Source organism: Pelophylax lessonae, assembly GCF_965119305.1.
Source record: "Pelophylax lessonae genome assembly, chromosome: 4".
NCBI lineage: Eukaryota > Metazoa > Chordata > Amphibia > Anura > Ranidae > Pelophylax > Pelophylax lessonae.
The window spans coordinates 76,089,944-76,106,227 of NC_138771.1; the positions used below are offsets into that span (position 1 = coordinate 76,089,944).

Below are 16,284 nucleotides of genomic sequence, written 5' to 3' on the forward strand. Positions count from 1 at the left end.
AGAAAGTCCATCACCCTGATACAGATCCAATGGGGTTGTGAAGAAAATGTGTGCTCCTTACAGCAAATGAGCCTCCACCACACCTCGTGTTCCACCCAAAGGGTAATGCTCTTACCAGATTCCAAAATGTCACAAGCCCATCAGAGTGATGATATCTCTCTTAGCACCACCGGACTCAGCCTACACAACCTCATTCACGATTGCAATGTCCGCCGATCGTCATAGGTGCAAGGGAAAAAAGGCGCATATAGGGCAATATCGTTCAAACAAATGACAACCTTTATTCTCAAATCCTCTCCCCTTACACTCACATGCAAACAGCAAACAAACAGCGTATCATATGTAGACAATCAGAGGTCCGCCGGCCGCTTACCGGACTCCCGCGAAGAGTTCAGCGTCCCGGAAGTTGCCGATCAGTGTGGCTGGACGGCGTCTCGTTGTCTGGGTGACCGCGCAAGTCACCGCCCTAACGCGTTTCGTCAGAGACTTCTACGGAGGGCGTGCATGCGCTGTCACGTCACTCCCATTTATCGGATGCGGCCGCCCTACGTTAACCACCTCAGCGCCAGCGCGGCTGATGCGGTCATGGTTGACGGCGGCAGAGCCGACTTAAAACACATCATTAGATTGCTGCGGAAGCTCTCAATCTTAATTACGATATCAATAGGGCGTTAGTTACCGGTAATGGATGAGTGATGCCACCCTAATCCTCCCGGCACTTCGTACTCTCATTATTCGTTGACATCGTACAAGGATTGTTACAATATCGTTACGTCTATGTGTGCAAAGATGGCCGATATCAGCTTATTGGTAGACATTACTATATGCCCACATTCTAACTTCCTCTCACAATGCTGCCCTATACTGCATGTGTGAGGTGGCGGACATACATGTATGTCACATCAGCTGAATGATTCGGTTTGTCCATCTAGATCACAAATAGATCTAATTACTAGCCCTTACATTACATACAATTAAAATTCATATGAACATAAACATGTATTAAGATCTGCTATTAATTACACATGCTTATACAGTATGCACATAATGGACCCAATATCTTATAAAATATCTATAGTTTTGAAACAAACTAATATGTTAGGCACCATATAAAATGCAAAGCAAAAGGCCTGAGATCCTCAAACCTGGGGTGAAGAACGTCAAATTCTGGCCTGATGCATAAACTGAATATTAAAATCAAACTAAAAAATATTCAAAAAATTGATTAAAATTATACGCACTTATTAATGCTATTTTTTAAAATGCTATTTTTTAAAATCATTGGACCAAAGCTTACTTTAAAATTGGTATGAAGTACCATTGATTATCGGAGAATATACCTAAACAACTAGATTTGACATTGGAAAACTAGACATATTTGATCTTATCTATAGATGTTTTTAGTAATCACTTATAAAGCAATTTACGTCTAGTTCCACGTTCAAACCTTTAGGCTGCAAAACATCTGTCAGGTAGATCCAATAGGTCTCCCTCCGTGACAGCTCCCTGACCATGTTGGATCCTCTCCAATTGGGGTGTATCCTGTCTACTCCCCAGAATTTCAGGCCTGATGGATCTTTATTATGCTTCTGCCTGAAGTGAAGAGGTATGCTGTGATCTTTGTCACCTTTAATAATCTTGGCTATATGCTCGGACACTCTTTTAGTAAGGGTTCTTTTCGTGCGTCCGATATACATAAGGCCACATGGACATTCTAAGCAGTATACAACGTGAGTTGTTAAACACGTAATACAATCCTTAATGTCAAACTGCTGCCCATTTGCACTAGATGTAAAGTTTCTTATTCCGCGTACAGTCTCTTTCACCTGCTTACAGGAGGTGCATCTGCGGCATGCATAGAATCCCTCGCGGTCAAAAAACATTTTCGGCCTTGTGGGAGGATCTATGATTTTTTGTACTATTTTATCGCCAAAAGATGCACATTTCCTGTATATAAAGATGGGGTTCTGGGGAATCACTTTTCCAAGTAGTTTGTCCATACATAGGACACCCCAATGTTTTTGGAAGATACCCTCAACTTCTTTATATTGTTCACTATAACTGGATATAAAACCCCACTCATGGCTGTTGCTCTCAACGGGGACCTTGTCACGCAGACAATGTTCTTGCGAGTAACCACCCACTTCCTGTCTGGTGGTTTCCAGGATGGATGGAGAATATCCCTTTTCCATGAAGCGATCTTTAAGAAGTTGAGATTGTGTAGCGTAATCTTCATCCCTGGTGCAGTTCCTCCTAATGCGGAGGAACTGGCCCTTCGGGATGTTACGCAACCATTTAGTATGGTGTCCACTGTACATGGGAAGGAAACTATTCCTGTCGGTGGGTTTGAAGTACGCTTTCGTACCCACCTCACCGTTTTGCAGAAATATCTCTACATCCAGATAGTGAATACTCGTCTGGCTCCAGCAGAAATCTAATTTGATGTTATTTGTGTTGCTATTTAGATACTGCATGTATTCGCCTAATGACTGTTCAGTACCCCTCCAGATCAAGAACAAGTCATCAATGTATCTTTTGTATAACACCAATTCAGATTTCCGATTACAGTAAACAAAGCGATCCTCCCACTCCCTCATAAAGAGATTGGCGAGGCTGGGGGCATACTTAGCCCCCATCGCCACGCCTTTCTTTTGAGTGTAGAAGTCGCCCCCAAACCAGAAGTAGTTATTAGACAAACAAAAAGATAACAGATGACTTATGAATCTTTTTTGCTGATCTGGTAGGTCTTCCCTCTGACTGAATGCCCAATTAAGGGCCAGGAGAGCGTCCTCGTGTTGGATCACTGTATAGAGTGAGGCAACATCTGCCGTCACTAAGAATACATCTCCTGTATCCAGTCCCTCTATAGTCCTCAATGTTTTTAAGAAATCTTTCGTGTCTTTAAGGTAAGATTTAGTACAAACTACAGAGTCTTGAAGGAAATGATCAAGGTATTCTCCAGCTCTAGCCGTCACGGAGTTAATGCTATTCACTATTGGTCGAGGTGGTGGGTCGTTGACATTCTTGTGAATTTTGGGGAGCGTGTATATGGTTGGCACCCTGCTGAAGCTTGGTGTCAAATATCGCTTCTCCTTTTTAGTCAACACCCTACTATCATAACCATATGTGATAAGCTCCGTCAGTTCATTTCGTGATGACTTCGTGGGATCCCCTGCTAATTTTTGATAGGTGTCGGTGTCTGACAGCATCTCGATTACTTGATTGTGATAGTGATCCTTTTGCATGATCACCACACCCCCACCCTTGTCTGCAGGGCGTATGATTACATTTTTTCGTTTTTCCAACGACTCAAGTCCCTCCTGTATATGTCTAGGATTGACATTATTTCTTGGTTCAATACTAGCTAGATCTTTCAGGATGAGTCGTTTAAAAACATCGACACAATGGTTGGACGGTTGCGCCGGGTTAAATAAAGATTTATTCTTTAACCCGCTGTCCAAACCAATTGTGTATGTGGGTTTATTAGTAAGCTTTGGTCTACTGTCATTCAAATAGTATCTTTTAAGATTCACTTTTCGGATAAACTTGTGTATATCCATATATACACCAAATTTTCCAAGTGATCTTTTTGCCGCACACTTAAGGCCTGCGTTTAGGATGTTTTTTTCTTTATTACTAAGGGTGATGCCAGCAAGATTATATATACCACCTAATCCTTTACCCTTTTCCTTTTGGTGGGTCCTCCTCCCTGCTCTACATCCTCTGAATTTTCCCCTATTTGAGGTCCTCTTGAGTCCTGATGTTCCCTCCATTGGACATTGGGATTCCTCATTTCGGGGTCTGGAAGGAACGGCTGAAAAGTGAATCTTAAAAGATACTATTTGAATGACAGTAGACCAAAGCTTACTAATAAACCCACATACACAATTGGTTTGGACAGAGGGTTAAAGAATAAATCTTTATTTAACCCGGCGCAACCGTCCAACCATTGTGTCGATGTTTTTAAACGACTCGTCCTGAAAGATCTAGCTAGTATTGAACCAAGAAATAATGTCAATCCTAGACATATACAGGAGGGACTTGAGTAGTTGGAAAAACGAAAAAATGTAATCATACGCCCTGCAGACAAGGGTGGGGGTGTGGTGATCATGCAAAAGGATCACTATCACAATCAAGTAATCGAGATGCTGTCAGACACCGACACCTATCAAAAATTAGCAGGGGATCCCACTAAGTCATCACGAAATGAACTGACGGAGCTTATCACATATGGTTATGATAGTAGGGTGTTGACTAAAAAGGAGAAGCGATATTTGACACCAAGCTTCAGCAGGGTGCCAACCATATACACGCGCCCCAAAATTCACAAGAATGTCAACGACCCACCACCTCGACCAATAGTGAATAGCATTAACTCCGTGACGGCTAGAGCTGGAGAATACCTTGATCATTTCCTTCAAGACTCTGTAGTTTGTACTAAATCTTACCTTAAAGACACGAAAGATTTCTTAAAAACATTGAGGACTATAGAGGGACTGGATACAGGAGATGTATTCTTAGTGACGGCAGATGTTGCCTCATTCTATACAGTGATCCAACACGAGGACGCTCTCCTGGCCCTTAATTGGGCATTCAGTCAGAGGGAAGACCTACCAGATCAGCAAAAAAGATTCATAAGTCATCTGTTATCTTTTTGTTTGTCTAATAACTACTTCTGGTTTGGGGGCGACTTCTACACTCAAAAGAAAGGCGTGGCGATGGGGGCTAAGTATGCCCCCAGCCTCGCCAATCTCTTTATGAGTGAGTGGGAGGATCGCTTTGTTTACTGTAATCAGAAATCTGAATTGGTGTTATACAAAAGATACATTGATGACTTGTTCTTGATCTGGAGGGGTACTGAACAGTCATTAGGCGAATACATGCAGTATCTAAATAGCAACACAAATAACATCAAATTAGATTTCTGCTGGAGCCAGATGAGTATTCACTATCTGGATGTAGAGATATTTCTGCAAAACGGTGAGGTGGGTACGAAAGCGTACTTCAAACCCACCGACAGGAATAGTTTCCTTCCCATGTACAGTGGACACCATACTAAATGGTTGCGTAACATCCCGAAGGGCCAGTTCCTCCGCATTAGGAGGAACTGCACCAGGGATGAAGATTACGCTACACAATCTCAACTTCTTAAAGATCGCTTCATGGAAAAGGGATATTCTCCATCCATCCTGGAAACCACCAGACAGGAAGTGGGTGGTTACTCGCAAGAACATTGTCTGCGTGACAAGGTCCCCGTTGAGAGCAACAGCCATGAGTGGGGTTTTATATCCAGTTATAGTGAACAATATAAAGAAGTTGAGGGTATCTTCCAAAAACATTGGGGTGTCCTATGTATGGACAAACTACTTGGAAAAGTGATTCCCCAGAACCCCATCTTTATATACAGGAAATGTGCATCTTTTGGCGATAAAATAGTACAAAAAATCATAGATCCTCCCACAAGGCCGAAAATGTTTTTTGACCGCGAGGGATTCTATGCATGCCGCAGATGCACCTCCTGTAAGCAGGTGAAAGAGACTGTACGCGGAATAAGAAACTTTACATCTAGTGCAAATGGGCAGCAGTTTGACATTAAGGATTGTATTACGTGTTTAACAACTCACGTTGTATACTGCTTAGAATGTCCATGTGGCCTTATGTATATCGGACGCACGAAAAGAACCCTTACTAAAAGAGTGTCCGAGCATATAGCCAAGATTATTAAAGGTGACAAAGATCACAGCGTACCTCTTCACTTCAGGCAGAAGCATAATAAAGATCCATCAGGCCTGAAATTCTGGGGAGTAGACAGGATACACCCCAATTGGAGAGGATCCAACATGGTCAGGGAGCTGTCACGGAGGGAGACCTATTGGATCTACCTGACAGATGTTTTGCAGCCTAAAGGTTTGAACGTGGAACTAGACGTAAATTGCTTTATAAGTGATTACTAAAAACATCTATAGATAAGATCAAATATGTCTAGTTTTCCAATGTCAAATCTAGTTGTTTAGGTATATTCTCCGATAATCAATGGTACTTCATACCAATTTTAAAGTAAGCTTTGGTCCAATGATTTTAAAAAATAGCATTTTAAAAAATAGCATTAATAAGTGCGTATAATTTTAATCAATTTTTTGAATATTTTTTAGTTTGATTTTAATATTCAGTTTATGCATCAGGCCAGAATTTGACGTTCTTCACCCCAGGTTTGAGGATCTCAGGCCTTTTGCTTTGCATTTTATATGGTGCCTAACATATTAGTTTGTTTCAAAACTATAGATATTTTATAAGATATTGGGTCCAATATGTGCATACTGTATAAGCATGTGTAATTAATAGCAGATCTTAATACATGTTTATGTTCATATGAATTTTAATTGTATGTAATGTAAGGGCTAGTAATTAGATCTATTTGTGATCTAGATGGACAAACCGAATCATTCAGCTGATGTGACATACATGTATGTCCGCCACCTCACACATGCAGTATAGGGCAGCATTGTGAGAGGAAGTTAGAATGTGGGCATATAGTAATGTCTACCAATAAGCTGATATCGGCCATCTTTGCACACATAGACGTAACGATATTATAACAATCCTTGTACGATGTCAACGAATAATGAGAGTACGAAGTGCCGGGAGGATTAGGGTGGCATCACTCATCCATTACCGGTAACTAACGCCCTATTGATATCGTAATTAAGATTGAGAGCTTCCGCAGCAATCTAATGATGTGTTTTAAGTCGGCTCTGCCGCCGTCAACCATGACCGCATCAGCCGCGCTGGCGCTGAGGTGGTTAACGTAGGGCGGCCGCATCCGATAAATGGGAGTGACGTGACCGCGCAAGCACGCCCTCCGTAGAAGTCTCTGACGAAACGCGTTAGGGCGGTGACTTGCGCGGTCACCCAGACAACGAGACGCCGTCCAGCCACACTGATCGGCAACTTCCGGGACGCTGAACTCTTCGCGGGAGTCCGGTAAGCGGCCGGCGGACCTCTGATTGTCTACATATGATACGCTGTTTGTTTGCTGTTTGCATGTGAGTGTAAGGGGAGAGGATTTGAGAATAAAGGTTGTCATTTGTTTGAACGATATTGCCCTATATGCGCCTTTTTTCCCTTGCACCTATGACGATCGGCGGACATTGCAATCGTGAATGAGGTTGTGTAGGCTGAGTCCGGTGGTGTTAAGAGAGATATCATCACTCTGATGGGCTTGTGACATTTTGGAATCTGGTAAGAGCATTACCCTTTGGGTGGAACACGAGGTGTGGTGGAGGCTCATTTGCTGTAAGGAGCACACATTTTCTTCACAACCCCATTGGATCTGTATCAGGGTGATGGACTTTCTTCATAGTGGACTATACCCCACTATCTCACGCATGAACTATATTTAAAGAGAGCTTTATATGTATATAGAGCATTTTATTGAGCGCAGCCTGTGTTTATCATTTGTGGTACACACCTTGTTTTATATGCTTTTATATTTTAGGCAGCTGCTCCCAATTTTTATGGTATTTATATGCACATGAAATATTGCCGCATAATTTTGTAAGCGCTGGGTGATTGGGTATTCACACTCAATCCTTTTTTCATACAAAAGTTGAAGTACACTTTAAGAATTTGAAGTTTTTAGTCTTAAAGCGGAGTTCCAGCCATTCACTCACCTGTCCAACGGTCCAGCGATGCGGACGCCCGAAGCATCGATCCTCTCCCTCGGCGCCGGCATCACTGCTGTGGGAACCCGGCTGTGACAGTTTGCGGCTTCACAGCCGGGTACCCACTGCGCATGCGCGAGTCGCGCTGCGCGTCTTGATTGGCCGGCAATCTTCTGGGACCTCTGACGTGTCCCAGAAGATTGCAGGGAGGGAGGGGGAGAGGAGAACTTCCGTTCAGGGCGCCGCGGCGCTCCGAGCGGAAGTGGGAGCGGGTACCTGTCAAAACTAGGTACCTGCTCCCCCCCCCCCAAAAAAAATGACATGCCAGATGTGGCATGTCAGGGGGTCAGGACTCCCTAAAGCGGAAGTTTCACTTTTGGGTGGAACTCCGCTTTAAATATTAGGCACTAGTTTAATTCAGGGAAATAAACCGTGGCACCACACCACCCACCAGAAGAAATAGTGTTTTCATGTGTGTTTCTTTTTTAAAGCATATCCTTTTTTTTTTTTTTTTTTTTTTTTTGGGCCCAGAAAAGGGGTATATGGTTGCCATGTTATAGATTTCAGTAAAATTGTGCCCCAGGACCATAAGCAAGTTAACCCTTGTGTGTCCTTTACTCCTGATTTTAGGATCAGTGCATGGAGACCCAGGAAGTTAAACTGAGGCAGTACCAGGAAAACCAGAAACGGCTCCAGCAGCATCATACTGTGCAGATGGTGAGTACCCTGTCTATGAATATAGTTTGTTTTCACGCCAACTCATAGGCTTCTGCTCCATTTAAAACTGTGTGTGGGAGACACTTTAACAGCTCTCTTTGTGTTACGACAGAAAAGAGACAAGAAAAAAGAAGAGGCGAGGAAGAAAAAGGAGTGGGTCGATCAGGAACGTCAAAAAACGCTACAGCGATTAAAATCCTTTAAAGATGTGAGTGTTAAATTGCTGTGTTCAAGTTGTGCACAGTCATGTTCTCTTGCAGCAGAGGGAAATAAATGTGAAATGATGCAAGGGTTGTATTTGTTAATGGAACATTTTTCTTTGTGTCTTTTGCTGTAGAAGAAAGAATCTCCTGGGATACTGAAAACCTTGCGAGTACAACCTCGGCTCCCCAGTAAACCTCCAGAGAGCTTAAATCCCTCCCGGGTAGCCAGAAGAGGTCCAGCAGATATTCCTGTTCAGATCTTTGTGCAGAAAGGAAATGTTGGACAAGGAACCCCAAGTACTGACCCCATAAATCCAGGCAATCATTTCCTACCCCCGCATAATCCTCCTCCACCACCGCCACTTCCTCTTCCTCCAGGGCCTCCTCATCTGCTTCCACCACCACCACCACCTCCTCCTCCTCTTCCACCAATGAGTGCTCTTTTATCGGTGCAAGCTCCACTACCTCGTTCAGAAGAGACTTTAAATCGTAGCGGGCCTGAACTGATGGAGGTTGAAAAATCTGAAAATAAATACACACCCGGTTCCCTAAAAGCAAATCCGAATCAATGTATAGGTAAGAGAAAATTTACATTTTTAATGTACATACATTATAATTCAAAAGCATTTACAGCTGCAGTAAACAGGGCGCAGCTTTTTCTGGAAAATAAACATTTCCAAAGCCTCAAAAATGTTTGTGTGCATATAAACCTAATATTAAGGAAGCAGTCTTTTGTATCAATCACATTTTTATGTGACATTTGGTAAAGACTAGACTGAAACTTGGCTACAGGATTATAAGTAAAGCCCCGTACACACGTACTGATCGTCGGCCGAACGATCGGCCGTCTTTTGTCCAGGGCTGTCCTGTCCGCTGAAAAGTGCAAAAGACTGCACACGAATTTTGTCGGCCAACAACAGCTGACTGCAGAAGTGATGTCATGTGATGGTTAACTTTCCTTGTCTTTTTTCTTTTCTGAGCATGCCCAGTCTTGCAAATCTGCTGTCTGTCGGCCGAAATCTGTACTGACTGGCGAACAATCGGCCGTTCTGGTGTTGGCCTACAAAAATTTTAATGCCTACACGACAGATTCTGTTCGGCCGAAAATGCGCTGTCGGCTGTCGGAAGCTTCATACTAACAAGCCTACAATCGGCCGATCGGTCGGCCGCCGAATATTTGCGGCCGACAATCGCTAGGTGTGTACGGGGCTTTAGTAAAAAGTACACTGAAGAGTCAGCCACACAAAACTGAGACTTAAAGTGGTTGAAAAGCCTTGAAATGAAAAATGAAGAAAGTATATCCTTCTATAGTGTGTGTTTGTCTCAATCCAAAGAATCTCGTGAGATTTCTGTCTGCTCTCTCCTCCCTCTGCTATGTCCATGAATCACTTCTGACAGTCAATGCTGACACCAAGCAATCCCCGGAGACTGCCCCACAGCTGAACCCCCCCCCCCCCCACCCAGCATGCTGCAGGTGATTGACAGCCTCAGCTGTGCATGTTTCATTATGAGACAATGTGGGGCGGGGGGGTTGTGTCTTAACCACTTACCGCAAAGTGACGTAGGGCTACGTCGGCAGACTTTGCGGGGTTATACCAGGATGATGCCTCTAGCTAGAGGCACCATCCCGGTACTGTGGTTTAGAGCCGACGGTCGGCGAGCAGGAGGGGACGCCCCCCCCCCCCTTTCGCCGCCTTCCCAGACTTTGCCCGGGCCTCCCGTCCCACCAAGCGGCTTCGATCGGGTCTCTGATGACGTAACCCAGAGGTGGCGTCCATGACGTCACTTCCGGTTACTCTGCTGCAAAAGGCGGCAGATTTAAAAAACGACTGTATGCAAAAATGCCGTTTTTGGCATTTTGCATACATGGAAGTGTAGTGGAGGGGTCGAGGGTCTTTTAGACCCTCGATCCCTCCAGAAAGAGTACCTGTCACTGCATATTGGTGTCACAAGGGATGTTTACATTGCTTGTGACAGCAATAAAAGTGATCAGATTTTTTATTTTTTTTAAAAAACCTGTGATAAAGTTAAAAAATAAAATAAATGGGAAAAAAAAATTTTAGCCGCCCCCGTCACCGTTAGCTCGCGCACGAAAGAAATCGTATACGGAAGTCAAGCCGCAAATTAAATCACTGTTCAAACCACACATGTGAGGTATTGCCGCGATCGCCAGAACGTGAGCAATAATTTAACCGTTAAAACCGTGGTAACCGTTAAAAAATTATAAAGCGTCGCCTATTGAGATTTCTATTGACCGTAGTTTGTCGCCATTCCACGGGTGTGCACAATTTTAAACCGTAACATGTTGGGTATCTATTTACTCGGCGTGACATCATCTTTCACAATATACAAAAAGAATGGGCTAACTTTACTGTTTAGTATTTTTTAAATGCAGTGAAATGTGATTTTTTTGTACATTTTCCAAAAAAATGGCGTTTTAAAGACTGCTGCGCAAATACCGCGTGACAAAAAATATTGCAATGACCGACATTTTATTCTCCAGAGTCTTTGCTAAAAAATATATATAATGTTTGGGGGTTCTAAGTAGTTTTCTAGGAAAAAATACTGATTTTAACTTGTAAACAAAAAGTGTCCGAAATAGGGCTGGGGCTTAAGTGGTTAAGGAAGCAGCAGACAGAAATTACACTTGTAAGTACTTTTAATTGAGACAAAACCACACTATAGAAGAATATGCTTTCTTCAGATTTCACATTTGAAATATTTCCCATAGTTTGTAGACGCTAAATCTTTTATGCAAACCAATCAATATACGCTTATTGGGATTTTTTTTTTTTACCAAAAATATGTAGCAGAATAAATATTACATATTTGCCTAAATTGATAAAGAAATTTGATTTTTTACATGTTTTTTAATTGGATATGTTTTATAGCAGAAAGTAAAAAATTTTTTCAAAATTGTCGGCCGTTGTCGGGCCAGACACAGAGGTGATCAAATACCACAAAGTGGCACAGTGTCGCATGACCGTGCAGTTGTCAGTTAAAGTATTGCAGTGCCATATCGCAAAAAATGGCCTGTCATGAAGGGGGGTAAATCTTTCAGAGCTGAAGTGGTTAAGTTGGACATACACTGTTAGTGAAAAATAGATTCCTCCATTCGCACAAATGAGGGGGACAGAGGAATCCCACCGATAGGATATTGTATTCTGCCAGCAGCCTCCACTAATGTCAGAATACACTGATAGGGAGGTGCAGTTGATTAGTTGGTCGTTGTAAAATTTTCTATACGTCCCGTTTGACAGAAGTCATTTAAACAGCCAACTTCTGACAAGCGGGGGAGCCCACACACTGATCAAAATTCAGTCAGTCTCCAGAATCTCGATCAGTGAGCGGCCAGCTTAAGTCAGTCTTTTTTTTTTTTTAGCTTAAGTCAATCTTGCCATGTAATTACTGTTTCCCCTCACATGGAGCTTCACTTTCCTGTCAGTCTCAATAATGAATTAGAAATTGGCTCAGGAGACGGCTCCCAAATTTAATGGGTGAAAATCTTGTTGTCAGAGCCCCTAAAAAAGGTGAACAGTATGTAACCTGCCAATGTCTGCACAATTCTGAAATATAAGTTTTGGGTGGATTAATCATGTGAAGGATCAGTCCACCCAAAGAAAGATATTTAGTTGTAGGTGAAGTCTGGCATCTCCCTGTGATATTTAACCACTTAAGCCCCGGAAGATTTTACCCCTTTCCTGACCAGGCCCTATTTTGCAATTCGGCACTGCATGAATTTAACGGACAATTGCGTGGTCGTGCGACGCTGTACCTAAACGAATTTGACGTCCTTTTTTTCCCACAAACAGCTTTCTTTTGGTGGTATTTGATCACCTGTGCGATTTTTTGATCATGCAAAAATAACAATATTTTTCAAATTTTTTTTATATGAAATTCCCCCCAAAAAAAAATTTAAAAATCAAAATTTTTTTAACATTTTCGGCCAATTTGTTTTATGCTACATATGTTTGGTTAAAAAAAATCGCAAAAAGCGTATTTTGATTGGTTTGCACAAAAGTTATCGCGTTTACTAACAAAGGGAAAGATTTTTGTCATTTTTGTTGTTTTTTTTTCTTAACGCGTAATGGCGGCGATCTGCGATTTTTTTTTTTTTTTTTTTTTTTTTCTTTCGCGGTACTGCGACATTGCGGCAGACAGATTGGACCCTTGACTGACATTTTTGACACTTTTGGGGTTACCAGTGACATTTCTACAGTAATCAGTGTTATACATATGCACTGTTACTGTAAAATTACACTGGCAGTGAAGGGGTTAACTTTTTTTTAGAGGGAGGGGTTATGTGTGTCCCTAGGGGCGTGATTATAACTGTGATTGGCCGTGGCTTGAGGTGTAGGAACAGTGATCAACGGTCCTACATAGTCGAACCGTATAATCACTATTCCTACACAGGGGAGAATGACAGGCGGCTTGTTTACATCAGCCGCCTGCCTTTCTCCCTCTGCACCGACGATCGCGCGGGGGGGTCCGTGACCGCACGGGAGCGCGCGCTCGCTCCCTAGACCCTCACAGGCTAGCGACGTAGTACTACGTCGCTCTGCCTGTGAGGGGCTGACCTCCGCAGTAAATAGTCGTGCGGCGGTCGGCAAGCGGTTAAAACTCTGTCCTTGACCACTTGGGCGTTTTTCAGTGTTCCTGCACAAAAGTGAGTGGGAACTCCTTCTAAAGGTGAAATCTGCTGTGAAGACCAGGGGAAATAAACCCAAATACAGATATCTCATGAATCCCTGAGTGTGGTCCATTGTTTTAAAGAAGTATTTCCAAAGCTATCTTGATTATACTTCTCTTGTAGGTCACAGGAGTGCAGTTTGTTCTGTACTCCCATGAACTGTTTTCAGCTGACAGCGGGCTAAAGGCTCAGGAAAGATCCTGACCATATGGTTAGTATCCACCCAGAAGCCTGGACCGGCAGCTGGCTCAGCCTCTCAGCAATCCGCCAAGAACCTGAGCCAACCCCCCAACCCCCCTCCACAGCCCATTGCTCCAGTGAGCGCTGGAGACACAGAGCAGATCACCGGAGACTGACAGTCATGGCTCTCTGCTCAGAGTGGAGGGGAGAACTGAATGATCAGTGGTGTTTGATCACTCAGTTCTTACTGCAGAACTGGCAGGGGGAAAAATGCAGCATTGGTTCGATGCTTAATCCACCTAGGTGAGTATAAATGTTTTGGCTTTTTTTAAGTCTGTACTTTTCTTTTAAATTTCTATCAACCAAAAAAGGAAATTGCTTTTTTTATGATATTGTTTTAGGCCAGATGTATGGGAGCTGTAATTGCTACCTTGTTTATAGGAGAGAGATGTCTATGGCTGTTTTCCTGATCCTTTCTTTACTACTTGGTGTGTCACAAGCATGTTCAGGCCAGATGGTAGGGCATCTTCTATGCGTATGTTTGTTCCAGGCCGATGGCTTGCTATTGATGTAAGGGCTCTTTCACATAGATCCGCCTCCGTAGGCGGATCCGTGCTGCTCAGCGGGGATTGATCCGCCGATCCCCGCTGAGCCGGCGGATGACAGCTCCGTCTCTGCTTGCAGTGTGGAGAGGGAGGTGTCGCAGCTCCCGCTGCTCTCTATGGGGGATCGGATGAGAGCAGACCGCCTGTCCACTCCGATCCAATGCAATCCCTGAACGGATGGAAAAATAGGGTTTCCATCCGTCCAGATTTCACGGACAGGATCGGATGCGGATGGCAGTGGGTGTCAGCGGAGTGTCTCCGCTGACATCCGCTGCCCCATAGAGCTGCATGGAGGATCTGATCAAATCCGCCTAAAAAACTGACAGGCGGATCTGATCGGATCGCCCGTGTGAAAGAGCCCTAAGAAAAAAGGTCAGCTCTGAAGAATATGTTTTAAAAAACAGGTAGCAATGGCAGTTCCTATACTTCTATCTTGACAGATTCCCTTTAAACATAGGCAAAGCTGTAAAGACATATAGGTATGGTCATGTAAGGTAGCTTTGGACTTTTCCGGTAAGGTAATGTTTGTTGTTCGATCGTGACCTTTGATTAAAAGTAATTTACAGAAGGGTGTAAGCTCAGATCTCCACCAATAAATGAGTGACCCCTTCAGTAGTCTGTAGAAGGACACTTGATAGCCAGTCAGTAAGGTAATTTTACAGTTTTAAAGACAGAATGAGCAGCAGATGAAACATGAGATGTCTCTGAACATGTTTGATTGTTTTTGTAGGTTCCATGGAAGAAGTATTGGCATCATTAAAAAGAGGTGAAAGTCATCTACGAAGAGTGGAGCAACCACAAACCTCGATCGATGTAAGAGACAGTATACTAACAGCCATCCGACAAGGAGTAAAGCTCCGGAAAGTACACCAACAACCTGCGATCAAAGATCCAGAAAATGAACTAGAGCGAAATATTAAAGAAGCCATGCAAAGGATGAAGAAAGCATCAGCTGACTCCGATGATGAGGAGAGAAGTGAATATATGAGTGGTGACTGGGATGCTTAATATTCATAAATAATGAACAGTGTATTTTAATCTAACACTACGTCTCAAAGCACTGGAGCAAAATAGCTAGTTGATTGGTTATCGCTATGTCTATAACATTCAAGCAAGCCTAGCATTACTGGAACTGGATGGATGCCAAACATTACAAGCTTGCAGTTGTGCAGATTTTTAGTTTATCAGCATGTAAAAGTTCCATTAGATGCCTTTTTTTGACACCAGCAATTCTGGCAGTACCAGATACCAACTGGTCTATGAACCACCATAGCCTGGGGCAGACAAGACCATGTCCCTGTTATTTCTGACATAAGAGTGCTACAGGGAACTTTTAGTTCATATACCTGAAGTATTGTTGGGGACAAGAATTGATAATTTGTCTTTTTGATAGTTTCCTATTTTCTGACCACCATTTGATGTCTATGGGCACTCTAAGCAGAATCAAACCCACTGCTTATCGTTTTGTTTTTTTAAAAAATATATTTAATTACTTAAATGCACAGCAGTACGGCCAAGTGGCAGTAAAAACAGGTGCTTTTACCACCCTTCTACCTAAAGAAGAACATGTAGCCGCTCAAGGCTGTATATATGATGTGGCAAAAATTAAACCCCCCTGTTGCGTTGGGCGGGCACTACCACTGCTAAATGTGATCTATTCAAGTGAATGGGGCCACGGCACAGCCATGTGCGATGTACACCATTGCGATGCCATGGTCCGTCGTTTTCAGCCACCTGTCAAGTGCTCTCTGAAAAGCGATCAGCTACGGATTCAGGGCAGAAAAGGATGGCACCCATGTGAACAAAGGCCCTCAACATGGCTATATGGCATATAGTCTTTGTGTCTATCATATATAACATGACCTCTGTATTTTACGTAATTCAGCCCAGTATAGACTTGCTTTATTTTTAACTAGACTAATGACCGAAGCCTGCAGTTTTATATTTGCCCACATCCCACATGTTTTTGCACTTGCGCTGCTTTCTGGTTGGGATCTGTAGATGTTCGAGCTTTTTTGGAATCTCTTAATTCAGTCAGTGTCACAGTTAACACACTGCACACTGCTATATATTTATACGCTCACTCTGTATTTAAGACAGGAATTCCTGATTTGCACATAATGCAATGAATTGTTTAAGTTGGACAACTGTCAGTTATCCCTCTCAGGCCAATCCTTAACTTCGGACTTTCATATTCAGAATGTATTTACATAAACTTTTTAGTATTT

The 16,284-nt window shown here is 43.0% G+C and overlaps 1 protein-coding gene across 1 annotated transcript in view; it reads left to right on the forward strand.

Moving 5' to 3' along the window:
- Positions 1-15,519, forward strand: part of WHAMM (WASP homolog associated with actin, golgi membranes and microtubules) — a 79,311-nt gene extending 63,792 nt beyond the window's left edge. The window contains exons 7-10 of the mRNA XM_082254026.1: positions 8,292-8,378; positions 8,491-8,586; positions 8,716-9,157; positions 14,787-15,519. Coding sequence (XP_082110152.1) covers positions 8,292-8,378; positions 8,491-8,586; positions 8,716-9,157; positions 14,787-15,064 — 903 coding nt within the window. The 3' untranslated portion in view covers positions 15,065-15,519. The remainder of the gene's footprint in view (positions 1-8,291; positions 8,379-8,490; positions 8,587-8,715; positions 9,158-14,786) is intronic.
- Positions 15,520-16,284: the final 765 nt, after the last annotated feature.